General features: G+C 43.0%; 2 protein-coding genes across 12 annotated transcripts in view; both read right to left on the reverse strand.

Moving 5' to 3' along the window:
* Positions 1 to 121: 121 nt before the first annotated feature.
* Positions 122 to 14,746, reverse strand: csnk1e (casein kinase 1, epsilon). 5 transcript variants are annotated; one of them, XM_039789326.1, is made up of 11 exons: positions 14,691 to 14,746; positions 11,602 to 11,700; positions 11,295 to 11,405; positions 10,545 to 10,693; positions 7,479 to 7,707; positions 6,971 to 7,141; positions 6,655 to 6,803; positions 5,849 to 6,047; positions 5,617 to 5,762; positions 3,244 to 3,309; positions 122 to 1,568 (listed from the first exon to the last, which is right to left on the reverse strand). In XM_039789326.1, exons 2-10 carry the CDS (start codon positions 11,675 to 11,677, stop codon positions 3,277 to 3,279), a joined length of 1,263 nt encoding a protein of 420 aa, XP_039645260.1. In that variant the 5' UTR covers positions 11,678 to 11,700; positions 14,691 to 14,746; the 3' UTR covers positions 122 to 1,568; positions 3,244 to 3,276. The 5 variants fall into 5 exon arrangements, with proteins under 5 accessions (XP_039645260.1, XP_039645259.1, XP_039645262.1 ...); XM_039789325.1 differs by lacking the exon at positions 14,691 to 14,746 and adding an exon at positions 13,189 to 13,318; XM_039789328.1 differs by lacking the exon at positions 14,691 to 14,746 and adding an exon at positions 13,184 to 13,318 and having other exon boundaries at positions 3,255 to 3,309.
* Positions 14,747 to 17,035: 2,289 nt separating this feature from the next.
* The window catches only part of tnrc6b (trinucleotide repeat containing adaptor 6B), a 29,315-nt gene continuing 19,496 nt past the window's right edge, over positions 17,036 to 26,854 (reverse strand). For 6 of the 7 annotated variants that reach the window (XM_039787871.1, XM_039787869.1, XM_039787870.1 and 3 more), the window contains 9 exons: positions 25,869 to 26,067; positions 25,568 to 25,738; positions 22,234 to 22,380; positions 21,894 to 22,037; positions 21,464 to 21,556; positions 20,448 to 20,660; positions 20,002 to 20,069; positions 19,596 to 19,735; positions 17,036 to 18,361 (listed from right to left, as the gene is read on the reverse strand). In XM_039787871.1, the coding sequence (XP_039643805.1) occupies positions 17,788 to 18,361; positions 19,596 to 19,735; positions 20,002 to 20,069; positions 20,448 to 20,660; positions 21,464 to 21,556; positions 21,894 to 22,037; positions 22,234 to 22,380; positions 25,568 to 25,738; positions 25,869 to 26,067 (1,749 nt within the window). In that variant the 3' untranslated portion in view covers positions 17,036 to 17,787. The remainder of the gene's footprint in view (positions 18,362 to 19,595; positions 19,736 to 20,001; positions 20,070 to 20,447; positions 20,661 to 21,463; positions 21,557 to 21,893; positions 22,038 to 22,233; positions 22,381 to 25,567; positions 25,739 to 25,868; positions 26,068 to 26,854) is intronic. The other variant, XM_039787872.1, reaches the window with a different exon arrangement.

The raw sequence follows: 26,854 nt of genomic DNA on the forward strand, positions 1-26,854 counted from the left end.
GTCAAGGGGTAGATGCCACTCTAAAATGCATATGAGGTGGAAATGTGAAAAAAAGGAAGACAAATACATTACATAATGAATATGAATGGTCAAATACTTTGCAATCAATTAGAAGTCTGTATAAGCTGTGTATATTTTTATTGATTCAGAAAATATACACAAATATCATAGTAATAAAGTCGAAGCATGGGATAGAAATGTACAGGACATCAGGCAGCTCCTTCCCATCAGTGACATCCGTCCATCCTGACAAGCCTGGGTCAAAAACACTCCTTCAAATATGAATAAGAACCTCTCCGTCATTGCCTGCCACAGTGGAAACCAAAACACACACTTCTGGCGGACTCTAAAGTTCAGTGGTACAAATCCCTCTTTCCCCCCAGGGCTGTCAGGAAATAAACAGTACTCTTCTCTCCAGCTTCCATCTTTACACAATCTGTCACATTCTGGCAAAAATGTATCTACACATTTTTACATATATTCTAAAACAAAAACAAAAAGCAAAAGGAAAGAACAAACCACCAAACGTCGTATAACTTTCTCAAGTCTTTTTCAGACCCGGAGTTACAAGCTGGATTTAGGCTTCATCATATCATACAATCCTCATGGCTGTCCCTTTTAAATCTGTACTCAACTCAAAGCAGTCTTCCTCCTCCTTCTTCTCTTTCCACATTCAGCAAAGCACGTTTTCCTTGTTAGGCTTTCCTAGGTAAGACAATAGGCTAACAAGTGTGCTGAAGAAGAGAACGTTTTAATTGGGGACAAGTCTTCTGTGATGATTCATGGGTAATTCACCATACACAGTCACCTTTCCCCTCGTCCAGCCCCTCAGGCTCTCTGAAGCAAATTGAAAGGCAAAACGAACAATTAAAGACAATAACACACTGACGGTCACTGACACTTGTCGACGAAAAAAGCAGCCTCGCTCCCATTCACAAAATTCCCTGCAGTCTCTCTAATTCATTCCTCCTCCTCTGATCCTTTCTTTGATCCATTTCCAAGCATTCTCCTGTCGCATCTTGTGATAGGGCCTGAATACACTTTTTTTTTTCCTGTTCATCTCCATAGTTGTTTACATATTTAAATATAAGCAAGAACACCATAAGCAGCAGATGTAGCTCTCAAACATGATCGGGTTGATTTTAAATGATTTTATCACAGGTGTAAACCACAGAATAACTGAAATTTAGTCCGTTTTGTGCACTTTGATGTTTTGTTTTTTCTGCAAGTTGAGTCGATGGACAGGTGAATATGCGTGAAAGGAGGGGCGGGCCCAGTGTGTAGTATCACCCACTCCCCCCCACCCCCCTGACCACATCCCGAAAAAGCTGTACCGTCCGGTTCCAGCCAAGAGTTTGTTTGTCCCGCTGGTTTCTATCATCTCAGTGTTCCTTCGGCTCTTCCCCGGTCACCACTGTTCACACAGCATACTGACAGACACACGAATGGCCTCCTTCCCCTCTTCAAGGGTCAGAAATGCTTCCTCCTGCTCCTCTTGTTCTCCTCCACTCACTCATGTTTTCATTCATCCATTTGAAAAGTAAGAGGTATTTGATACCCTGCAGCTGCTGAACCACAAGACAACAAAACACAGAAGGGAAATGTCAGATTTTATGTTGTGGAAAGGATAAAAATGTAAATATGCTTTATTTTCCTTGAAATTATATAAACAATTCAGTCTGAGTCAGTCTCCCAACACTCTCTAACTTCTTTAACCTGTCTGTGGCGTTCATCCCAAAGCCTTGGTTCCTCCTGAAGGTCACAAATATATACTTTCATCTTTAAAAAGGGCTAAAACAGCTTGTAGTTGTTTTTTTTTAGCAGAGGTTACTCAAACAGGAGTAAATAGCGCATTTTTTGGTGACTATTTTCATCATCAGCACATTAGATGCCCTAGTGTTATTTACTGTGTATGTAGGATCGACTCAAAATATAAGTTCATGGCGATGAAGGTGCATATCAACATTAGTGATAGATCGATTTTATCGGCTGGTCGATATACCGGGCCGATATTTGCGTTTTTATGTGTATCGGCATCGGCCGATACGCGGCTGCTGCGTTTGCCGATAGTTTTTTTCATTGTCATTATTTACAGACAGGCGTCCACAGGCAGCTCTGTGTTGCTGGAGACACTGCAGTTCACGTGCAGACCATGCACTGCCCCTCCCCGACTAGCAGAGTGCTGGAAGCCTGCCAGGCTTCCAGTACCATGGACATTTTAAATTACAAATCAAGCACTTTATTTCAATGGCTTCTTTTCAGGTTTATTGTTTTCTTAAATTATTTAAATGTGTTGACGAATGACATTTTGTGATGACCTGATTATATCTGTCTTATGTCAGCAAGCAATGCATCATCAAGGCTGTGTTGTAGATGTTGATGGAAGCCTTTTACCCTTGCACAGTTAACCATATGCAGTGCATCCATCCATATGATGCACATTGCACACATAATTTGGGTGATATGAATGTAAGATGATTGCAGAAGTGACACTGATCTGTGTTTTTGTTTATTAATTTTAAAGAAATGGCAGAGCAGATTCTGAAAACAAATTCAGGCCCGTATCGGTCATCGGCTAAGGCTGATGAAAAAAAATCGGCATCGGCACTATAAAAAATCGGTCGATTCCTAATCAACATTGATGTTTTAAATAGTTTTTGAACAACAATGGAGGTCTATAGCACACATGAATAAGATATATTAGGCTTTGATACAGACACAATAATTTGTAATTTGTGGAGAATAAGAAAAATAAAGTATAACACCAGACTTATCCTGTGAATACAGGGCATTACGACATGGACTTTTTGGCATCCAACTTCAAATACTTTTTCATTGTTAATGTGACAATGATACATTCAGTCAATTTGGTCTATAATGTTTAGTGTATTTGAGTTTTTTTGTTAAGCGTGTTGAAATTTTCTGTCTTTTTTCGATTTTCTACATTTTCCAGAATAGCTTAAACAAAATAAAACCTAACTAACCAATTCATTTGTGAACACCCAGTTGTGAACACATCATTTGTGGCTGCATTGCTTTAGATTGCAATAGCAAGAGGAACAGCAACATTCACTCTACAGGGAAAATAGCAACTTTTTAATTCTAGAATAAAAAAACTTTTCATGAAAAATGTGTGTGTGTGTGTGTGTGTGTGTGTGTGTGTGTGTGTGTGTGTGTGTGTGTGTGTGTGTGTGTGTGTGTGTGTGTGTGTGTGTGTGTGTGTGTGTGTGTGTGTGTCCATACCTGCCACTGACCTGCGGGCCAGCCAGGAGGACCTCACTTTGCCAGATGTTCAAACGGCACACTGACCTGAGTGTGGAGGGAAAGATGAGAAGCTTGAAGCAGATCAAAGGGAGACGACAGAAACCTGAAACTGTATTTACAATTTGAGCTCTTCCATGCCCATATCCTGTACGCTCTTTTACTTCTCGATTTACATCCTGAGTTTAGTTTTCTTTCTGGCGATTTGATCAGAATATGGCTATTTGTGACCTGTTGGCTGTTTCACAGGGGTTTTCCTCTGACAGGGGTTTGCTGCTAGCATGGGAACATTTTTAGAATATGGGTCGACCCACAGAGACAATTGAAGCACAGGAACTGAATAAAGGTTTGGACCAGAAAGAGCAAGCTCAGAAAAACCAAAATCAGAAAACCACCACAAAGTCATCTTATTCACTGGGGAGCAGTGGACGGCTACTAAAACTAAACTGAATTATTTACAACTTTCAAAGATCATAGGATATTATGCAAATGTGCTGGTTTTGTCTAGATCATTGTTAATGTATGCAAATTCAGACTGCACAGTGTAAATTGAGATTATATCTATTTGAATTTGAAACATCTGCTGCACCAAATTGTTATAGTGCATGTGAGATTATATGAGTAGCGATGTAAAGACAGCCTGGATATTTAGAACGGCTGGTGACATTACTGCAGGATGCAGACATGATCCCTAATAAATGAAGAAGCATTGGAGAGAGTCCAATTACATATTATAGATTATAAGAGGCTTTGGGCCTTGGTGGATTAGTCTATTCTGTGTTTGTATCATGTCAGATTTAAACTGAGCACAGTAACAAAAGCTCTTCACATCAGTATATTGGTGGTGGTAATTTCAAGTAGATTATGTTTGAATATTTTCCTAGCTCCAAAATTTGGCATCATGAATTATGAATTTATATCAACATGAGTTGCAAGCATTACAGAGAATCCAATGTCAGCAGTCAAATGTAAAGGGAAATCCTTCTGATCCATTTTATTCACACACAAAAAGCAATCAATGCTACATGTGAAAAGAGAGCAATCTCTGCTGCATTTTATTTACGGTTGAGTTTTGTAAATTCTTAAATAACAAGAATAAGAGTCCAGAGCCATGCTAACGGCTCTGTGAGGATGCAATTTGGCACAGTTGTGCTTTGAGTTCCAGCTTACGAACATGCTCGCAACGACAATGCTAACATGCTGGTGCTAAGCAAGTCAAATGTATACCATGTTCACCATCTTAGTTTAGCGGGTTAGCATACCACCTGGGAATGGCCTTGGTAATGCAGGTATTAGGTCACGAACCAATCACAGAAGTCGTGAGGATATAGCATCCAAGGACCACAAACGTCTGTACACAATTTTTGTGCCAATCCATCAAGTAGATAGAAATCAAGATATTTCACATGTAAGTGAAAACTTTGACATGCTGAACCAGGAAAAGTAAGATGATCACCAATGCCAGTAGGATTCATCCTCAGGGGACCATGAATGTCTATACAACATGTCATGGAAATCAGCCCAACAGTTGCAACTGGAGTAGAGTGGTGGACCGATCGACTAGCATGGCCGTTAGCATGGCTAAAAAGGATTCAGGAAACACACAAACCCCTTCAGTTTGCATCAATGAGAGGTCACCACCTACTCTAAATATTAGGTGCACGCAGCATTAAATCTAAAGCATGTAATTTGCACTTGCAACAGGTGATGACTGTGACTGTTTGTTAGCACTGTGCCCTATGAATCGCCACCTTAAAGGACAATTCCAGCGCAAAATGAACCTAAGGGTTAATAACACATGGGTAACGAGTCGACCGTTCTCTGGGATATGTTTTCATGCTAATCGAATGTGACCAGTTTTATCGCAAACCGCTAATTACCTTATAAAGCTAGTCGTCGGGGCACGCAAAAAGTAAAAAGAAATCGCTATTTCTATACCACTAACAAGGCTCAAAATAGCACCACACTTCCACGGTAGCATAACGAGGGTCCCTAGATGTAAACCAAAGCATTGAGAACTTTGTAAGTGTACAGACAGTTTATTAAAAAGATAGTTTATAAAGACAGTACCGTACACGTATACAGGCAGGCGCCATCTTGGGAAACGACGAACGCCATGTAACCAGTAACCAGTAACATACTGTAGGTCAAGCGCGGCGTTTGTCGTTCGACTGGTCACATTCGATTAGCATGAAAACATTTCCCAGAGAACGGTCGGCTCTGTACCCATGTGTTATTAACCCCTAGGTTCATTTTGCGCCGAAACTGTCCCTTAATCTGCAGCGGCATGCGCATCAAACATGCAGCAACTCCCTTCTTCTTCTTGCTGAACCTGTAAAGCCACAATCTATCTACCTGTGACGCAGTGATGCGTGATTGGTCAAGGCGTGCAGTCAGGTCGGAGGAGGAGACGTTGGCGGGCGCCCCGCGATGAAGCCTCATGGCCACCTTCCTCTCTCGCTCGGCTCGCTCCGCTCGCCCCGCCTGAGGAGAGCGGTTACCTGCACACACAGATAGACACGCGTTTGAATTGAAAGCCTTCAGTCTGTTCCAGCTGGAGCTCCAAAACCACGAACAACATCCTGACCTGACTGCTGGACCCCACGTGCGGCCGGGTTGGAGGGAGCAGCGTCGGCCTCGTTCCTGACTCTGTTGGCTGCTGAAGGGTTCGGACCAGGCGGCAGAGCTCGACCCCCAGCTCCTCTTTGGCCTCCTCCTGCTCGCTCCTCCGGCTCCTTTCCCTCCCTCCTCTCTCTGTCTCCATCCTCTGCGGTCCTGCTGGCCCCCTGAAAAACAGAGAAACAGGACAGAATGTGAACGTACGGCTTTTAAACCTCAAAGCTGGAAGTAAGTTTGCAAAAGCATAGTCTATATCCACGACGTTCCTCTTCCGGGATTGCTCCGTTGCCGCCAGAAATTCCGCCGGAAGTCACTCTTTTCCTTCCGTTACCTTCCGCTTTCTCTGTGTTGTAATTTTAAACTCCGGTGGATTTCTGAGGACTATGGTTAACTGCTCCTCAGATCTCTGCAGGGTAAATCCAGACAGCTAGCTAGACTATCTGTCCAATCTGAGTTTTCTATTGCACGACTAAAACAACTTTTGAACGTACACATGTTCCACCAAAACAAGTTCCTCTCCCGAGGCTATTTTGCAGAGGCACCGTGGCTCCGTCCGGCGCATAGCGGCGCCCAAGACGATTGTGATCGGTTTAAAGAAATTCCAATAAACCAGAGCACGTTTTTCTCCCATCCCGTAATGCTGTGTGGACTCGCCAGACCCTCCTCCGCAGCGCTGTGGAGGAAGGTCTGGCAATGCGAGACAAGCAAAAGCATGACGCCCGCAGCGTTCCGTTACGGAGCGTGACAGGTCTGAATTTTGGATGAGCCACTCACAAACTTCAGCATGTTCCAGTCAAAGACGTAGTCATAGGAGAAGCCCTGTCTGTGGAAAAGGTTCCTAAAGAGCTGCCTCAGGTATGAGTAGTCTGGCTTGTCGTCGAACCGCAGGGAGCGACACAAATTCAGGTAAGTGGAGAACTCAGCTGGGAAAGACAAGAGAGAAATCAAAAATCTGCGTTATTGGCTAAGTATGTGTGCACATACTGTACAAGGAATTTGACTCAAAGCTGTCAAGGGGAGGTGGCAAGCCTTCTGAGAAGAACTGAGACAGAAATATTGCAAAAGCCCTTTTTAAATTGGCTTTACTCACAGGGATATCCCTTGCAGAGCACCTCGATGGGGGTGGACATTTTCTTCTCACTGATGCGTTCATACTTCTGCCTCTTGGTGGCAGCCTTGAGGCCCTGCCAGGGCAGAGAGCCCAGGTTGAAGTACATGAGTACGTAGCCCAGAGACTCCAGGTCATCTCGCCTCGACTGCTCTGTGGAGGAAAAAACAGAACGGAGAGAGAGAGAGAGAGAGAGAGAGAGAGAGAGAGAGAGAGAGAAGGGAGGAGTGAGTGAAATGGCAAAAAAGTTTCAGGGGGGAGAAGCAGAAAAGGAAGAGGAGGAGACAAAGACAGAGGTAGAAGATAAAAGGAAAGGAAAAGAAACAAAAGGAGGCTGCAGTTCTGAGAATCCAGTCCTGATCAATAAACATGCATATTGCAACATATTCTACTGACTGTGGACTGACCACAGTGGGGTTAGCAGAACACATACATCCACACCTGCACAGATACAGTATCCTGGCCAACCTCTACGTGGATGCTGTCTTACCGATGCCCAGATGGGTGTTGATGGAGGCATAGCGGGCGGTGCCAGTGAGGTTCTTATTCTCACGGTAGGGGATGTGCTGGTGCGTTCGGGCGTCACGGTATTTTTTGGCCAGGCCGAAGTCGATAATGTAGACCAGGTTGCCCTTCTTGCCGAGCCCCATCAGGAAGTTGTCAGGCTTCACGTCTCTGTGGATGAAGTTCTTGGAGTGGATGTATTCAATCCTACTGATCTGGAACGGATAAGAGATGGGAAACAGGATTTAGTTGGGATAAATGAGAGTATTAGTGGTTTTGGAAGCTGTAGCCCATTGATAAAAATGTGCAGTTCAGAAGAGCAAACTATTAGTTTTTCGGGTTAGACGCTTCAGGAATCCCCCAGGTAATATCATGTGAGTAAGCAGTAAAAATCGACTTAGAGAGACTTGAACCTGGCTTGAGCCACAAAATGTCTTAAAGGGGTACTCCTGCAATTTAGCACTGCACTTTGATAAAATTGGAGGACTAACAACAGACAGATTTGAAAAAGAAATGGTCAAAGTCGAATCAGCAGAGGGAGAGATATCTTGACTGTGAGTCCTGAGTATGAGTTAAGCTAAAAAAAACACTGGATCCTACAACCCCCATAATGCAACTCAGTATGGTACTTTGTTACATAGATGCCCACATCTTAACCCCCAAGTTCATAGTAAACTGGTCTTCATGTGTAAAATCAATCTTTTGTCACAGTTACACAATGACATTATCATGTAATAATGCATGTTGCAATCGGGAACTGTTTAAAATTCTTTGAAAAAAGATGCTCAGACATCCAAGATGTGAGTTAGCTACCAAAAGGCATTCTATTACTGTAATGAGTTATATTGCTTTGAAATTAAGCCAGAAGACGAAAACTAACAGATGGAAAATGTAAAAAGGTACATACATACTGCTTATGTATTTTGGTGTTTTAAAAGATTGACTTTAAGCAGGCAACAATAATATCTCAACAATGAGGTTTTTTTTTTAGCAGCCCATGCTCACAGCTGCAAAACCAAACTACAGTTATGAATTTTGACAAAAAAAGTAATGACATCTTAACAGTGATGGATTACCTTTCACATCTCTGCAAGCTGATTTTCATAGCGTACTAAAAGAAGTGGAGGTCAATGGCTGCCTATAAGGGAGAACGTTCCACTAAAATGATCATAAACAGCGAAAGAAATGGACACAGCAACGCCATAGACTTCGACGGAGACCAGTGAAGTCAAGTAGAAGTACTTTTCCGGTGCTGGCCGAGCGTTACTGCGCAGCCTCAAACTGAACTTGACAACGTAGATGTGACGTGAGCAACCTGTCTGAAATGTGTAAGTCTTCTGCTAGCTGTGCCAAGAGATTCTGTCCGTGGATAAATGTTACTTCATATGAATTCACTTGCCACACACTGAAGTGTTTCCAATCCATCAAAACGTTGCTGAAATATTTTGTTCTGATGCTTTCGTGGACTCTCTATGGGCTTCTCCCTTGACTGCATGCCTCCACGTCCCCCCGATTGCCTTCAAGCTTCTCCTGACTATACGGTAATTTCTCTACTGTGCGACAGTAAGTCGCGTGGTTATGACACAATCGTTAGCCTATTTTTACAAATACGGCTGCTACGGAGCCATAACGTGAGATACAAGGTAATGGAGCCTTTTATGCATTGTCGTGTTTCTTTAGAAATAAACAATGGACAAATAGAGTCTTTAAACGCTTCAGATGTAAAGTTATTCACTGTCAAAGTGACGCCATAATGAATGGGAGACAATGGAATGCTAGCGGAAAGCTTGTTAGCCTCAGAATCTCCCCATAGGAGCTACGCTTTCTCGCTTACCCCCTTGTGGTATGCTTTAAAAAAGGGAAGTATTCAGTCAGTAGTTTAGCATATGCAATTGTGGGGTGTGGTCCTTTAAGCTATGTATTTGATTAGTATCCTTTCTGTATTGCTCTAAAACATGTGGGTGCTGGTCAAATGCATTAAAAAACACCCACTGTGGAATAAAATTGAATTGAAATTGAAAATTGACTACACATACTGTCTTTTTTTAAGTTTTAAGATGAGTGAGTACTTTGGTCTGGATGTCTGGTAAACAGTTACTCCTTTTCAGAGAATCAGTTACTTTTACTACTGGTCTTGATAGGTAGAGCTGGGATGCTGGGAGTCTTTATATTCCCATAGTTATATAGTGTTTGGTTTAAAGGTGAGTTTTGAAGGCCACAAGTCTCATTGCCCAGTGAAATAATAGTTGATTCATTGGTATTGATCAATAACCCTGTCAGCCTGTCTGCAGATAAATAAAGGTCATTTTATGTAATGGGACAGTTCAATTCTTAGTTATTGCCAGAGGAGAGGAGAGGAGAGGAGAGGAGAGGAGAGGAGAGGAGATAACGATTAGGAAAAGAGGTCAAAGTTGCCAAAGAGAAAATGGGAGGAAAAGAACAAATGTACCAGTTGTAGACTAAAGAATGACACGTGAGGCTCATAAAAGACAACACAGGCTGACCCCTATGTGACAAGGATTAGGCCGTCTTGCAGAGCTTCCGTGTCCCAGATTGGAATTGACTTTTATGGAGGAGCTGAATGGTCCAAGATAGTGAGGGGATAGGCTTTGTCCCGATCCAGGAAACAAGCTTCGGAGGTTTGGATGAGAATTATGCTCCGATTTCAAATTATCCATTTAGTTCCAGTCTAAAAATAAGCCACATCCTTTTTTTTCTTTAATCGGTGTAACTTCCCAGCCTGAGGTTGACTTCAGGGCATTATATTGGATAAGCAAAGGTGCAAGTTTAGACAATTTATCGTGTACCTTTCCATAACGATCACTGTTTAGGTATTGTTTTTCCTTGGGCGCCTTGAGGGACCTCTTTATAAAGACTGAATAAACCCCGATGGAGCCTCCATGAAACACAAAAGTGTTCGGTGAGCTCTTGAAGTCATTAGTTACTACGGAGGGACTGTGTGGCAGTTATTGGCCCTGGGTCTCAGGAACAACTCTGACGAACTATTGTGTATTACAGTGTGGACTGCAGGCAGTCAGTCAGTCTGTCTCACCATCTGGTCGGCCAGCAGCAGGACAGTTTTCAGACTGAACTTGCGGGAGCAGAAGTTGAACAGGTCCTCCAGACTGGGGCCCAGCAGCTCCATGACCATAACGTTGTAGTCGCCTTCCGCTCCGCACCACTTGATAGACGGGATCCCCACTGTGGAGAGGAAGGGAGGGGGAATCAGTGGGTTAGGAAACAGAATAGGGCATAATAACCATAGACTGATAGATAGATAATGACATGGGGTTGAGAGTGTATATACAAGGTCATAATCCACCAATTAATGACACACACTTTTCTTTTCACTTATTTGACTGGACTTGCAGTTTGCATTTACACTACTACTGCTACTTTAGCAGAAGATGGACCTTTGCATTACTTTTAACCTCATCTCTTTTTCATTTAAATGGTAACTACAATTTTTTAGAACCTGGACCCTATTTTCCTATGTTTTTGTGCCTAAGTGACTGATGGGAACAACACTCTTTGATATTGTTCCAGTATTAAGCGAGATCACAGCAGTAGGCAGCGGCGAAACAAGCTACAATGTAAGTAAATGTAAGCAATTGTCCAGCTTGTATTTACCTTCACAAAAGTGGTCATTTTGCCACTGACAGTGTCTCCAAAACAACTGCAATCATTGCTGATTCACCAGCTCCAAATACCCCTTAGCGCCCCCTTAAACTCTTCACTGCCTCTCAGTGTAAAGTTCTAGTAAAGCTTTCAAAATCCCCGAAATGCTTCTTCTTCATCTTACCTCCGCCCTGCATCATCTTGTAAAATTTGCTCTCGATGTGAAGCTGTGGATGTTTGGTTTTCACACATTCCAGTTTGATGGCTACTTCCTCTCCTGTAGCGATGTTAGAACCTGATGGGAGAAATGCCAGCGATGTAGTTGCAACATGTCAATCATTCCCAACACAAAAAAAGGGTCTTTTGACCTATGAAATTTAAGAGTGAGATCTATTTAACATTGTTCACATGAACTGGAATATGTGTTATATTCACTTTTTGCAATGAAAGAAGATAAGGAACAATATCAGGTTAACACAACACAAACTCACCGAGGTAAATATCTCCAAAGGATCCGCTCCCTATCTTCCTCCCAAGGCGGTACTTGTTCCCCACCCTCAACTCCATGGCTCCTGAGCTTTTTTAACTCACTGAAGGGGTAAACACACACGCACACATAGATACAAACACAATCAAACACACACACACACACACACACACACACACACACACACACACACACACACACACACACACACACACACACACACACACACACACACACACACACACACACACAAAGCTGTCATCAATCAGTGGTGATCAATAGAGTAAAGGACAGTGGTGCAAAGCTGCAGACTTTGAACTGAAAGCCTCGAGCCTTGGTGCGGCTGTATCATTAAAGAAAATAATACTGGAAGCTTGGGAAGAATCGACAGCAGAGATGAGAAAGTATGAAAAGTGCAAATTACCGAGGCAAAGCGGTGACGTAGGGCAGCCTGAGTTGAATCACTGGAACTAGGAAAGAAAATGTTGCTCGCTTCCAGCTTGACTTTATGTGACTAAACCCAGTGTGGAAGCAAATCATTTTTCAATACGCAGGATCTAATGTAACCACCCTGCTCCTGTCAGCCATGTTTTTTTTTTTTTTAGTTAGAGATATTACACCTTCAGCGGACACAATAATAAACTCTGGTATCTCAGAGGACAACAATGTAGGCCAATCAAGGGTTTATCAAGTGCATGGGGAAAAGGTGCGATCAAAGAAGAACCGGGCGTGTAGTTTAGTATAACATGATTTATTCAGAGCTGCAAGCGGGGGTGGGGGGGGTGTGTACAAGCCATCTCAATAAACTCCCAATTTCTGACCGGAGTCCCCTGATGAAATTTCGAATGAGTCACGTTTTCCTCACCCCAAGCCTGTGTGAACAGCCATCAAATATAGGGACTTAACAGTGGGAATTGACTGAGGGCTTATTTCGACAGAGGTTGTGGCTGTTTACAAGTCGGTTTGGCATTGCACTAAACGCTGACTAAGTTCATTTTGTTTGTCTCGGCTGCATTGTAGACCTACGTACACCCCATACACTGAGTGTGGGGGGGAGGGGGGGGAAATAAGGCAGAGCAAGCCACTGCTGCACATGACCAAACCCTTTACCTGAGGTCTCTCCAGCTCATCTCCTCCTCTCTCATAGCTGCTATACTGTCAGTGTTACAAAACTGAGATCCAACGTCGCTGCAAAGGACTGCAGAAACAGGCAAGACGTTGTGTATTTTCAGAGCGAAATACTTCATGCAGTTGCCCCAGATACCACAGGAGAGGAAACGGGGAAGGTGCTAAGTGCAAAAAACACATCGCTCGTCCCCCACTGACCATCAAATGTGCCAATAATTCCCATAACCGCACCCTCCATGTACAGGTAGGACCTCTGAACAAGCACACACCCAGCCCCAACACGACTCTATATTTGGACCTTATTTATCTAAACCAAAACACACACACACACACACACACACACACACACACACACACACACACACACACACACACACACACACACACACACAAAGCCTCCAGACACCTTGACTAGCCAACATACACCCCCAGTCCACCCCACCCCTCCTCCTCCTCACCTCACCGGGTTATGGCAGGCTCCGTGGTCGCCCGATGGCTCCGTCTCACTCAGGACCCTGGACAGCGACGCACCGACGCGGCTTCGGACGGCTCATAACCTCGGAGATCTGTGACCCGAACCCCCTACTCCCGAAAAAGACCCCCCAACAACAAAAAAAACGACTGCAGCCCCGCGACTCTGGAGGATTTTCACTGTCACGATTTTTATGCTGGGGGAGGAAAAACGCCGAAACCAGACACTGAGGTCCTTCTCTCTCTATCTCTCTCTCCTCTGGCTGCTCTCCTCTCTCTCCCCACTCAAACACCACCCCCCACCCCTCTCTCAGTTTACACCATTGACAATATCAATGATGTCATCCACAGACTTGAAGAGATGCCCGGATTATCTTAAAGCCGTCGCGCTGCCGCTGCTGCCTGTTTTTGCGGACGAGAATGGAGCGCCAAGCTGATACGTGTATTTTCACCAACACACCTAAATGAATTCCTAAAGTACACACATTAGACAATTACAGCATGCACAGGTAAGTGCTCTGTGTGTGTTAAACTGTGCGTCTAGAAGCGTCAGCCCCCTCTAGCGGTAGGCCTACTACTCCCTACAAAAATGCATCACTTTACCCAAAATTAAATGTTAACGTTTAATCGTAGGCCTGTTTGAAGTGGAATTGCAGTATATTCGATTCAGAGTACGATTCTGTAGATTGTTCGGTATAGAGAACAAACTGTAAACCGCTGTATTTAAAAAAAAAAAAAAATTATATTGATAAAACTTATGTTTTGAATGGGGAATAAAGAAAAGTATGCCGACAATTAGAGCTGGGCAATATATCGATATTATATATCGTGATATGAGACTAGATGTCGTCTTAGATTTTGGAAATCGTAATATGGCATGATCGTGTTGTCTTTTCCTGGTTCTAAAGGCTGCATTACAGTAAAGTGATGCCATTTTCTGAACTTACCAGAATGCTGTTACTGTTCTGTTATTTGCCTTTACCCACTTAGTCATTATATCCACATAGGCCTACTGATGATTAGTTATAAAAAATCTCAGTGTAAATATTTTGGGAAAGCACCAATAGTCAACACTACAATATCGTTGGGGTATCAATATCGAAGTAGCCTATTTGTGATATTTGATTTCCTCCATATCGCCCAGCCCTACCAACAATGTGTTATGTAGAACATATCACCAGCTAAACTTGCACAAAAGTAGGCCAATTCGTTTTTACACCGTCTGTTAGACTAGTTGCTGGGACTGACTGACTAACTAACGTTAAGTAAAAAAGAAGCACTCAGACATTTTTTTGCCAGCATAAATTTGATTTTTTGCAAAGCTATAGCCAAAATAACACGTCGACGAAGGACGAGAAGCCCAAACGAAAAAGAAGAAAAAGCAGCTGTCCTAGCATAACAGCTTGTCATGAAAAACGTCACCAGAAAAAAACAACATATTCATTGTATCTTTTAACAACCTAAAAGTTATGTTTTCTGCTCCGAGTACCTTACCAGTGTAAAATAGTAATGTGTTGGTTCTCTTGTTGCTCGCTGGACAGAAAATGTGCAGCAACCGAGAGAAAACGCAGGTAAGATGACGTGCACGAGCCTAAGCAATTCCGAGTAATCGATGGCCTTTTTTTTTTTTTTTTTTTTTTAATTCTAAATGAAACCCCTAAATACAATATGAATACATAATAAACAGAATGTGTTCTACCAGACTGGTTGTGATTGGTTAAGGTTATGGGCGTGTATCGCAATTGATTTTAAAATAAATCCTCTCTGCACGCAGGTCTATCGATGTTTGCGAACCTAAATCACTCTTTCCTGAAGTTGTCAATCAGAGAGGAAACCTTGGACTTGAAGGACATTTTCTGCATTACAATTACTTAATTACTCGTTTTAAAACAGAAAAGTTAATAACATGACAGTAAGAGGGGATGAAAAACCAGAGACTGTGCCAGAATATATCCAGCATTCACCCTAACATGAACTTTTCTAGCACTGCCAACAAGTACAGGGGATTTCTTTTTCTCCATTTAATGCTTATGGAACAAAGATGCATTGGCAGCCAGTCCCATTGACTTTACAGTCGAATGGCAAAGGAACAACTGCATTTATAAGATGGTTGGCATCTAACCTGAAACGGCAGGAAACTGGGCTATGAATACCTGACATCCTATAGGTCAGAGCCGGCCCGACCCATAAGCGAACTAAGCGTCTGCTTAGGGCCCTACCGTGGCTACCAGGGTGCCCCCAAGAGCGCTTAAAATGTCCCACAATAGAGATCATAACAGAGCCAGTCTATTTAAAGATAGTGTTGCTGCTAATAGGTCTCACATTAGTCTTTAAATGCGCATTTGTACATTAGGAGTGCTTAAACTAATATTTACAATACACAAGTTGGTTAAGTGCCAAGTGCAGTGGCAACATGTTACAATGTGGAGAGTCCCCAAACCAAATCCTGCTTAGGGCCCCCAAAAGTCTAGGGCTGGCCCTGCTATAGGTCAACTGTTAACTCGGCCGCACAGATCAAACAATAAACCACTACAGACTTCAATTCAACCTTTATTATCTTGTTCTTTTCTGCTTTAAATTAATTTCCTCTCCTTTTTGTAACATCTGAAATAAATGAAAACATCCCGAACAGGAGTGATAATAAAGACTGACTTAATTTAAATTGATACATAATAACAAAAAAAAGACAAACAGTAAAACATAACAGGTAATGTTTTTAACGTGTCTGTAAAACACTGTTCCAGCTCAGCTTGGTATGGTAGGATTTGGCATCTTAATAGAAATGCCTTCAGTTGGTTGCTTCGTCTTAAAAACAAAATATTCTCTTATTGCATTTGGCAGAAAAAAGAAAATACAAACAGGAACAAAATGCAGCTAAAAAAAAACAACTTAAGCGACATATGCAATAGTGCCAATGTTTTTTTTTGTTTGTTTGTTTTTTTACTTTTTAGCTATTACAATATCCAGACAGTCAAGCACGCAAACATGTATACACACACACACACTTTCAAATGTAAGATGTCAGATTAACAATTATTCACTTCCCTGACTGGAGCAGATAAGTGTTCAAAAGCACACACACTCACCGTGTCCCTCTCTCACACTCACACACACACACACACACACACACACACACACACACACACACACACACACACACACACACACACACACACACACACACACACACACACACACACACACACACACACACACACACACACACACACACACACACACACACACACACACACACACACACACACAAATCTCTCATGGACAAGAAACAAAAGAAAAAAAAAACATTCAACATTGTAAGAATAACACAGACACTCCAGATATCCTCGTCATCATTATCTTCATCACACCCTCCCCCATTCGGTCATACTGTCATCACTCCTTTCATGCACGCACAGGCAGGCAGGAGGGCACCTTGTACAGCGAGTAAATAAGTGATCATAGTCATCATTAACATCATGACAATATATAATAACCAACTTGATTTCTCGAGTAAGAAAAAAAAAAAAATACAATAGCGAGGTCAGTGTTTGAAGGGAAAAAAGGACATCTCTGAATTTCCACAAAGTTTCACACGTTTCTCTTTTCTTTTAAAACAGAAGAAAATATGATAAACAACCGACGTACATCAACAAGGAGATACAATTTTGCTTGTCAAATATAAGAGCAATGTGTAACTGATGAGAAGGTGTGAAGGCTGCTGACATGGCGGGCGGCCGCTGGTTGTTAGCCAAGGCCACTGCTGTTGGAACTTGTAGTCCTGTAAGGTCTGTGTAGTTGTTTTGTAGCTCTGGTTCAAAAAAATGGAGGGATTTGTGGAGGATGTGTCAACAACAAACCCAGAGGCATATAGTGCAAGTTTGGCTAATGTTGTTTCGGTTTTGATTTCTTTTCTTTTTTTTTTTTACCCTGGGTCCCATGTTGATGACAGATTTTTGTAGAGGTGTCGGTACCTACTAAAAACGCTCGCTTTTCCCACATCTCAAAAAAGGTTGCCGATCGTCCATTTGACTCAGTCGTGTGGCGCCGTCCCAAATTTTCTACAAACTCCAGATCCTTCCCCACTGTCAAACTTCCGAACATGAGAACTTAGAAGTACGCCAGCCAGCCAGGTCTATGATGGCTCAGTCTGCAAGTCTGAATTTTGAGATTCAACCGTTAAATAGTAATACAAAAGAAGGAAGTTGTGGCACACTAAAAACAGCAATAGCTAAACTTGTTGACGTGTACGACTCTGGCTGAGCCTGTCTACAGTGCATGCCTGAGTGATCGGGTCTCTGAATGCAGATGGTGAGATTTGGAGTAGAAAGACAAAGCTATCCAGTTGGGTCCTAAAGAGTGTAATGGATTTCACCTTTTTTTATCCGGTTCAAGTTTTACTGTTGTCTTCATTTAAAGTTTAGCGGTTTAATGTGTATGTGCTGAAAATAATGAGTGCATGTAGCCTGTGTGTAGTATGAATGTTGAGTGACCAAAGTAGCTTTGATTCATGTCATCTCTACAAGTAAATAAATACAGAGTGTGACATATGTATTACAACTTGGGTGTAAAATGTGTGTGTCAGTCGGCCCCCTCAGATGGAGTCAGCCCCCCCGCCCAGCAGGTCCCCTGGCAGCAGCGAGGCGGGGCTGCCCATCTGGTGACGGTCCTCAAGTGCTGGGGAACCCCAGAGGCTACTGCTAGGGTACCCCGCCCCGCTCATCCCGCTCATCCCCCCCATCCCCCCCCACAGACCCTGCCTTCCGGCCTCCACGCCTCCAGCCCCGCCCACCCCGGTCCCATTGCTGCTCCACTGGGTGAAGATGCCCAGCCCGGGCCCCTGGGTGGAGGACTGGTCCGATGAGCTGCCTGTGCTGTCCAGACTCTGCCACCCGGAGCTGGAAGGCCCGGCTCCTCCGTTTCCTGCTCCTCCAGCTGTGGAGCCTCCTTCTACTCCTCCCCCACCGCTGCTTCCTGCGCCACCCCTCTCGCAGCTCCCTCCGTTACCGTTGGCCCCCACCGCGGAGGATGCCGTCGGCCCGGAGCCCGCAGAGCCGGCCGTGGTTCCTCCACTCCCTGCTCCTCCTGCCTGGGAATGTGCAATGTAGCGAGCCACATCCTCCTCGCTCACAAACTCCGCCAAGATGGTGGTGTTACCCAGAACACACCTGATAGAAAACAAAAAGTCTGTCTGTCAGCCTTACGGGGTTTACAATAAATTGTAAAACATGTCGTGATACAAATTCTTGTTTTTATGCGGTACAATTTTCTTTCTATTTTTAATAGATGAAATAGATTTACTAGTTACCACGATACAGTATTATTGTATATAGTGAGGAGGTGAATAGGCTTGAATTGACGGAGGTTTTCAGTAACAAGATGTCTTATACCATGCCCACATACTAATGGTAAAGCAGTTAATGACTTGAAATCACAGTGCCTCCCAGTGCCAAATCGTTTGACATTTTGGGAAATACACTTATTTGCTTTCTTGGCGAAAGTTAGATGAGAAGATTGATACCACTCTTATATTTGTATGGTATATATTAAACTAAGCCGGCAGACGGTTAGCTTAGCTTAGCATAAAGACTGGAAACAGAGAAACAACTAGCCTGGCCAGAGACGGTCCTGAGTGTATTGATTCCAATGGGAGAAGTGATTGTGAACACAGATGACCGTTTTTTTTCCGCCTCATAGTCACCAAAGTAAATATTGGACCCATTCATCACAAGCCATATATCTCCTGAACATTCGGACACAAAAGTGCCATTTTTCAGACGGACACATCAGGAGAAAATTTTTTTTGTTCTTTGTTTGAGACCTGTTTCTGTATCAGGACCAAACTCTCACGATAGCTGGCAACACAGATAAGCTACGTGAATGCCCTAGCAAAACAAATTTTCATTACTCTAGATATGTCTTTTAGCGGTGTAAATATGTAATTTTAGCAAAATAAAATATTAATAAATTATACAAACTTTTCATCCATCCACGTGATTTTTTCAAACAAGGCCACGCCCATTTGGGAGTTTCATGCCATTGGCTCAGCGTGTAATGCGATCAATAATTAACATTGTATATTGTGTTTGTTTGATTCGTACAAACACCAAAGTGTAAAAATTACATTTCAGTTTTTTTATTATTATTATTATTATTTTTTTTTACACACACACACACACACACACACACACACACACACACACACACACACACACACACACACACACACACACACACACACACACACACACACACACACACACACAACAAACCACGCAAAACAAATTAGATAAGTTTTAAATTATTGAGCTTTATAGGCTACTGGTTTCAGTTACAAATTTACCATACAGATATAAGAGTGATATTGTAAAGATGTCATCAAAACAACAGACTGAGTCTTACATGTGGAGTGCGCTCTGGGCCTTGGCTGCCTCCTGTTTGGAGCTGTAGCGAATCAGAGCGGTGCCCTGGGTCAGGCCAAGGTGAAAGGTCAGAAGAGGGCCGTGCTGCATGCAGATGGTCCTCAGAGTGGAGCCATCAATCTGCAGGAATATACAAGATGGACGACGGTGAACTTAACTGGAAGATTGACGGGTTTGGGTATGAATTTCAGAGCAGCGTTTCCATGTGCTCGTTTATGATTTGTGCATGCATGAAGTGAGATAAAAAAAAACAAGCCAGCCTGGCAGTATTGAAATAGTTACAGCTCTAGAGCTTTCTGAAAACAAAGAAAAAAAATTAATAATAAATACTATTTTCCCCCACGGATGTTTCAGCAGTTGTCTTTGTAAAACATGTCTGTGTTTACCTGTGGTGTGAGGTTGCTGAGCACCAACCAGCAGCTTTCCCGAGAGCTGCCGTCACTCCAGGTCGAGGCTGCAGAGGCAGAGAGGGGGGGAGAGAGAGAGAGAGGGGGGAGAGAGAGAGAGAGCAAACGGGGGGAAAAAGTGTGAGTGGGAGTTTTCCACATTCCCTGTGAACACAATTGCACTCTGTTTTTCCCCTCGGCTTCTTAAATGTAATAAATGATGAATAACATTCCCTGCTGCTTCCACTGAAGCTTGGCTACTCTTCCAAATCAAATATAAATGGACATTTTGGTTCAAAAGAGCACTGTTACAGCTATGCAATCAGAACCAGTTGTTTTATCTCCTGTACATTTAAATCAGATGAATGATTCAACGAGCACTGTGCCTGGATGAGGAAAAGGCAACCTTGTAACCGAAACAACATGAAAAATGCAACGGGCATTACCAGTGGTGCTCGAGCCGCCGCCCCAGCCCCGGCCAGCCAATCGAGGAGCTCCGCCAGACCAAGGAGAAGGCGATGGCTGCTTTTGACTGGCTAGTCCTGGAGGTGGGCGGGAAAGCTGGGACAGCTGGTTCTGGCTGCTGCCGCGAGTCGCTTTCCAGGACTTGTGTCCGATGGGCTCTGGGGGCCAGCTGGTCTTGTAGTCTATGTACTTTGCTGTAGGGTTACAGAAAAGTGAATGAGGGTCTGGAGGGGTTGTACACTGGTAAACATAATACCAGTAGGTAGCAAAACCAGCATTGTAATCAAGAAGAACTTTGACAGAGACGCAAGTACAAGATAAAAGGCCAAGACTGCTTTTATAATTTACAATTATTAAGATGTAATGTCATTACACCCATGCAGCTGAAGAGGCTTTCCCTTGTTTTACATAATCAAACCACTTTATCATTTATAATACTGCATTGAGCATACAATTTTCCGGCATTACAATTCTCCAGCTTGTTTAATCACATTTTGGAGATGGTGCATGTGGTCCAGAAGTTATTGGGTCTCAAGTGAGTGGCTTTAGATTATGACATAGCTCAACTATCAAGTACAAGTCGTGCAAGTTGTGACAGTTACGTAAAATAAATAAAGTATTTTAAATACATCAAGACAGAATATATGTGAGGGACAATCAGAAATAGGGCAGCGACTTACGATTATTTTCATTAGCAATTCATCTGCTGATTATTTTCTCAATCAATCGATTCACTGTTTGATCTATGAAATGTCAGAGGATAGTGAAAAATAACAATTTCTCACAATCACAACTTCCTAAAGCCCACAATTGAGAAGGTGGAAGTAATGAATGTTTGACAAATAACCACAAACGAATAACCAATGGTTAAGTTACCGGTTATTTCCTTCGACAGTTGAGTTATCAATTAATTAACCAATCGTTTAAGCTCTAATCAGAAGACAAAGCCACACACCAGCCCAGAAATGAGATGTTGAGTGTGTGTGTGTGTGGTTACCTGAGTTGTGTGCGTGGTTGAGGGGACTGTCTGAGGCACTGTAGGGCCAGGCACCAGGTGAAGGCAGCAAGGTGTTGAGGGGAGGGGTGGGATCTGCAAACAAAAGGCACCAACCAACTGCGTTAGTCATTCATGATAAAACGGCGAACAAATATTCAAAAAACAGAATCCATATTTATGGAGACTTGTTCATTGGCTAAAAAACTATTTTGTCTAATCTTCATACAAAGTGAACACAAGCAAAACTATGAAAACAAAAAAAGATCAAAACACAAAGAAGGCTGACAACATCTTTCTTTCAACAAGGCAAGAAATGGTACCAGAAGACAAACAATAAGATAAAGAAGGTAAACTAAGTATCTGCTAGATATGATGTGTTCATACATCTTGTGGTACAGATAATGAGGCGGTGGAGCTGTTAAATGCTTACCAGTATTGTCTTGTAACAACTGGTGCTCAGTATCATTGAGGTTAGGGGACACTGCGTTTCCCATCATGCTCCCTGGGGTCATGTAAGGGTCAGAATCAGGGTCGACACGGTCGATTCCCTTCCAGGGCACACCAGGCTGGAACTCTAAAAAAATAAAACACACATGCACATGTTGAAGCTAGTTTAAAAAAAAAAAAAGAAAAAAAGAAAAAAAAGGTAGAGAGAACATTCCTAAATTGTTCTCCGAAACAGAAAAGACTTATTCTCCTTTTTGTCTTATTTTAAACCTTGTGGGATCCTCTAGCGCAGGTTATAACTTTAACTATGACTTGTCATTTACCAGGGGGCCAGCTGGGCGTGGGGGTAGGCTTGGTACCCATCTTGTTGCCAGGGGTGCGATGCCAGTTGTCTCCCAGCCCATCTCCAACCATCATGTCATACTGAGAGTAGGGCGAGCCGCCTGGCATCTTCATGGTGGGGACAGGACCTGGAAGGCAATGATAATGTAGGTTACATCACTGAATACCAGATGGGTTAACTAATGTAACCTTTATGTGACTTCACAGCTAATCCCATTAACACTATCTGCCTCAAGACCTTTATGTATTCCACTTCTTATAAAACATTAGTCAGTCCTTCCAGAAAAATGCGGAGTTTTTTTGTGATTGTTGCGGGCAAAAATCCTTGATTATGCGGCACGTTTTCTTAAAGGGGTGATAGAATGATTATATAGGGTATTTTACACTGTTCCTTAAGGTCTCCTAATGGGGTATGTAACATTGGTTGGGCTGAAAATTGCCCGAATGCTATTTTATTAGGCCCTTAACTACCCTGTGAATATGGCTCTATTTGGAACAAAAGCTTTTCTTCCAAATATGATATGCTCATGAATATTCAGAATGAGCTACGCGCTGATTGGTTTGAGCAAACTACATAGAAACACAGACTCGACAGCAGGTCTCATATTTCAGACACTGCAAAGTTATACATTGTTTGTCGGGCTATTTCGTTATTAAAATTCACTTCTGAGACTTTTTAAGCGAGAAATCAACTATATAAAGCTCAAATATGGGCCGTTTTACAAAAATTGATGGCTAATTGCAAATTTGGTAAGACTGTGTGTCGGAGTTCAGCTGCCGGTGCTGCCTCGCCGCCCGGCCTGCCTTCCTTCACAAACCCCGGCCTGCTATGAGGTACTTGGAGCTCTGCAACTCCCCTCTTCCGTCTAGCTAAATGGCCCGTTGTGTGAGAGTGAGAGCGCGGTCAGCGAGCATGTTACACCAGCAATCTCTTACCACATGTCACAGACATGTCACGCCACTTATACAACATCGAACTAAATGTCTTATAAAGCTAACAGTGTCCGATTTCAAGTTAATTAATATTTGTGAAGACCAGGGCTGTGTCTCAAACCGCCTACTTGCACACTCCAAGCACTTAGTTTTAAGTATATAGTGTAGATAACGCAAAAAGTCAGTGCACTGAAAGTACCAGGATGACCCCCTAAAAACGGTCAAAAAGTTCAGTGTGGAACGATGGACACTACGCGCACTAAATGGGCGCCATCTTGACTACGCAGCGGAAAGGGGAGGGACCAGGGACGTCGACCGGCAGCTGATTGGACGAACGCGTCACATGGGTCTGGCTTCTCCCGGATTTCACAACCGAGCATAATGGTGGCTCGTTTAGAATACGATCTCGTATTTTACAAAAATAGTTAACCAAAACGTGTTTCTGAAAACATTTTAAGCGAGAAATAGGCCATGCAGTTCCTGAATCTGTCTTCATTTCAGATCAACAAAGGTCAGTTTAATAGATTTTCGTCAGATTTTCAAAAAGGCGGCGGGGCGAGCCGACCGCGCGTCATTTGAATCAGAAAGTGTTTTAACATAAATGTTCCGTTTGGGACAACACCAACCATCCAAAGTGGGCACTACGGCAGTAAGTGGTCAGTGCACATTAGCAGTATACTGACAGAAGTGTGTGGTTTGAGACACAGCCCAGGTGTTTCGTTAGCTGCGACTGTCCCTTCAATCCTAGCTATGTGTAGCTAAAAATCACAGATAGTTAGCTTCATTTTCGGCGTAATTCGAGTAGTTATATTTACAGTTTGAATTTCACGTATACAACATCTACCTAAATGTCTTATAAAGCTAACAACGGTGTCCGATTTCAAGTTAATGAATTTTTGTGAATTTCAGAGGAATTCTAAGAGGAGGCTAGCTAGCTCTCATTGATAGAGCTAAATCCAGCCGCAGGAGCTCTGTCAGGGCCACGGCGTTTTGGTCATTCACCCAAAAAACGGTGACTTTGCGCGGGTATGGAGTGCCGTGGGCTGCCAGCCTTGACGGCCGGGGTCTGTGAAGGAAGGCAGGCCAGGCGGCGAGGCAGCAACACAGGCAGCACCGGCCGCTGAACTCCAGCACACAGTCGGACAAAATTTGCAATTAGACATAATTTTTTGTAAAATGGCCCATATTTGACCTCTACATTGTGGATTTCTCGCATAAAAAAAGTCTCAGAAGTGACTTGAATGGTAAAATAGCAGATGAACAATCTATACAATTTCTGAGATCTGCCCAACCTAGATTCAGAAGACTAACTGATCTCAGGTCAGTTGTGTAGCCTATGTAAATGTTGGGGCGTGACAAACAGACTAGAGCCAAATGAGGAGGAGCCGCCGAGTTGACGTCAACTAGGCGTTTTCAGAGGCAGTTTCAAATTGTGAGATTTGCCGAGAAAAGAGGTGCCAATGGGATTTAGAGGTTCTATGTATGTCCTAGTTACCCACTAAAGTGTCATTATTCAACTATGACAAGGTAAAATTGGTTTTGCATTCTATCACCCCTTTAAAAAATGCGATGGAATATGCGGGATATTTATGCAATTTTATGCGATGAAATTGCGGGAACTTGCAAAAAATGCGGGAACTTGCAAAAATTGCGGGAACTTGCAAAAATTGCGGGAACTTGCAAAAACTGCGGTTTGATGAAAAAGAGAAGAAAAAGTGATTCCCCCAACACCCTGCTTTTTAAAAACTTAATTTCCAAAAATAGTTTAGAGATATTCAGTCATTGCAATAAGTAAACAAATAAGATACAAAAATATATACAAATAATATAATATTAAAGTAAAAATAAAAGTAATAGTCTAAACCGAGGGAAATAAAAGATACAAAAGAGACAGACTTTCAAAAATCATTAATAATATAGACAGCAGGAGCACTTAAAGAAATGTGAGTAGACATCAGATATTAAGATAGCTTTCTTATTGGATACCAACTTAAGAGACTCAAAGTACATGTCAAATTCAACCTCCAACACCTGCTTTTCGATGATGTTCACATCGCGTAATTACGTCACTTCATAACGTTCCCATGGCAACAGGGGGAAATGGCTGCTCGTGTGAACTAAAAGCAAAAAATGTTCAACTTTCTGCTAAGATATATGTGACTTTTTTGCAACGAAAATGCGGGGATTATGAAATCATGCAAGCACCGCATATTTTGCGCGGAAATCCGCAATTTATGCGGCGAAAGTGCGGCATATTTGAAATAATGCGGCCCCTGAATGAATATGCGGACTTTGGCTGATTATGCATTGAATTATGCAATCGCATAATCACGTTTTTCTGGAGGGACTGATTAGTATAACAAAACAACAACACAATCTTACCATTTTTGTGGAATGCATTCTCAGGTGAGGAGGTGTCTGGAGAAGAGTGTCCTTCCATCATCCATTTAAAGCGGGACTGCTGAATCCCTAGGTCCTTCATGCCCCCAGGTCCCCCCACTACAGAGCCACCCAGGTCCAGACCTGGGAGGTTCACCCCAGAACCAAACCCTGCTTAGAGGAAGAGACAGAACAGAGGGAAACATGAAGAGGGTTATTTTTAAGTAAGTAAGTAAAGGGTGAGGGAGAGATTTAGCTTCTTCTTTTTTTTTCTTCTTAAACCGGTCCAAGAACAAGAACTCACCGGAATACGGCCCAAGAGTTTTCTGGTGCAGGTCAGCCACAGATCCTGCCAGGCCTGGGTGATGCATGGTATCAACCCCGGGCAGTTTGGGACCGCCACCTCCACCATGGTGGGAGGGGGAGAGTTTGGAGCTGCCAGCTAAACCCCCGACCTGTTGCTGCTGCCTCTGCTGCTGGAGCACCGCCATTATCCTGGCCAGCTAAGGAGACACGACAAAAAAACAAGAGTCAGCACCTGGGAGGAGGATGTACAGAAGTGACAAAGACTGACGCTGCATTTCATTAGTGGTTCAACATGTCCTCGTTCACTTCCCCTCAGCGCTTCCCCTCGGGGGAATCCCCACCGCCATCTTAAGCGTTGTTCCATTTGTCTGAAAAACTGAAGGAACTTGGTGAGATCGACCAACGTAAGGCTGAGGGAGCGAGTGATCCATGATGGTCACTCCAGAGGTGGATATCACCCACCATGCTTTGCAGTTTTGTGCAAGAAAATGCATCCATGATTAGGTGGCAGTAATGTACAACCAGTACTGTTAGCTGACCACCAAAGAAGGAGAAGATGAATAAATTGAATAAATACATTTTGGCTTTTAAGCAGATTTAATTCATAGTATGATATTGTATGTATGTGAAAAATGTAGGTAATATAACTAATGTCAGTTAATATGTATTTTTTATGTAAGGGGGCACTGCAGGGCCTAGCTGGATGTAGGTGGGTTAACACACATAATAACCCATAGCTGGCCCTGTACCCATACATCCATGCCCTGTACCGGGGTTAGCTTCTGCTTCAGGGAAAGGGGGCTTTGCATTCTCCTTTACTTTGTTAAGGTAAGCTAGGTTAGCCTCCTTGTGTGCACTTCTCAAATTTGTGGGATGTTTCCCTTTAACAAATTGTCCACATAAGTTACCACCTTCCACTGCAAGGCACTTTCTTTTATCTGACAGTCATAATCAAATAGGACTCTGCCGCTTTCTTCCGACTTT

The sequence above is a fragment of the Perca fluviatilis genome, chromosome 21 (genome assembly GCF_010015445.1).
Source record: "Perca fluviatilis chromosome 21, GENO_Pfluv_1.0, whole genome shotgun sequence".
Lineage (NCBI taxonomy): Eukaryota > Metazoa > Chordata > Actinopteri > Perciformes > Percidae > Perca > Perca fluviatilis.

Coding starts and splice junctions, on each gene's coding strand:
- csnk1e (XM_039789326.1), bottom strand. CDS start 11,677: ATGGAGTTGAGGGTGGGGAACAAGTACCGCCTTGGGAGGAAGATAGGG. Junction 10,694..11,294: donor CAAGATGATGCAGGGCGGAG/GTAAGATGAAGA, acceptor TCCTCTCCACAG/TGGGGATCCCGTCTATCAAG. Junction 6,048..6,654: donor ACTGGAACATGCTGAAGTTT/GTGAGTGGCTCA, acceptor TCTGTTTTTCAG/GGGGCCAGCAGGACCGCAGA.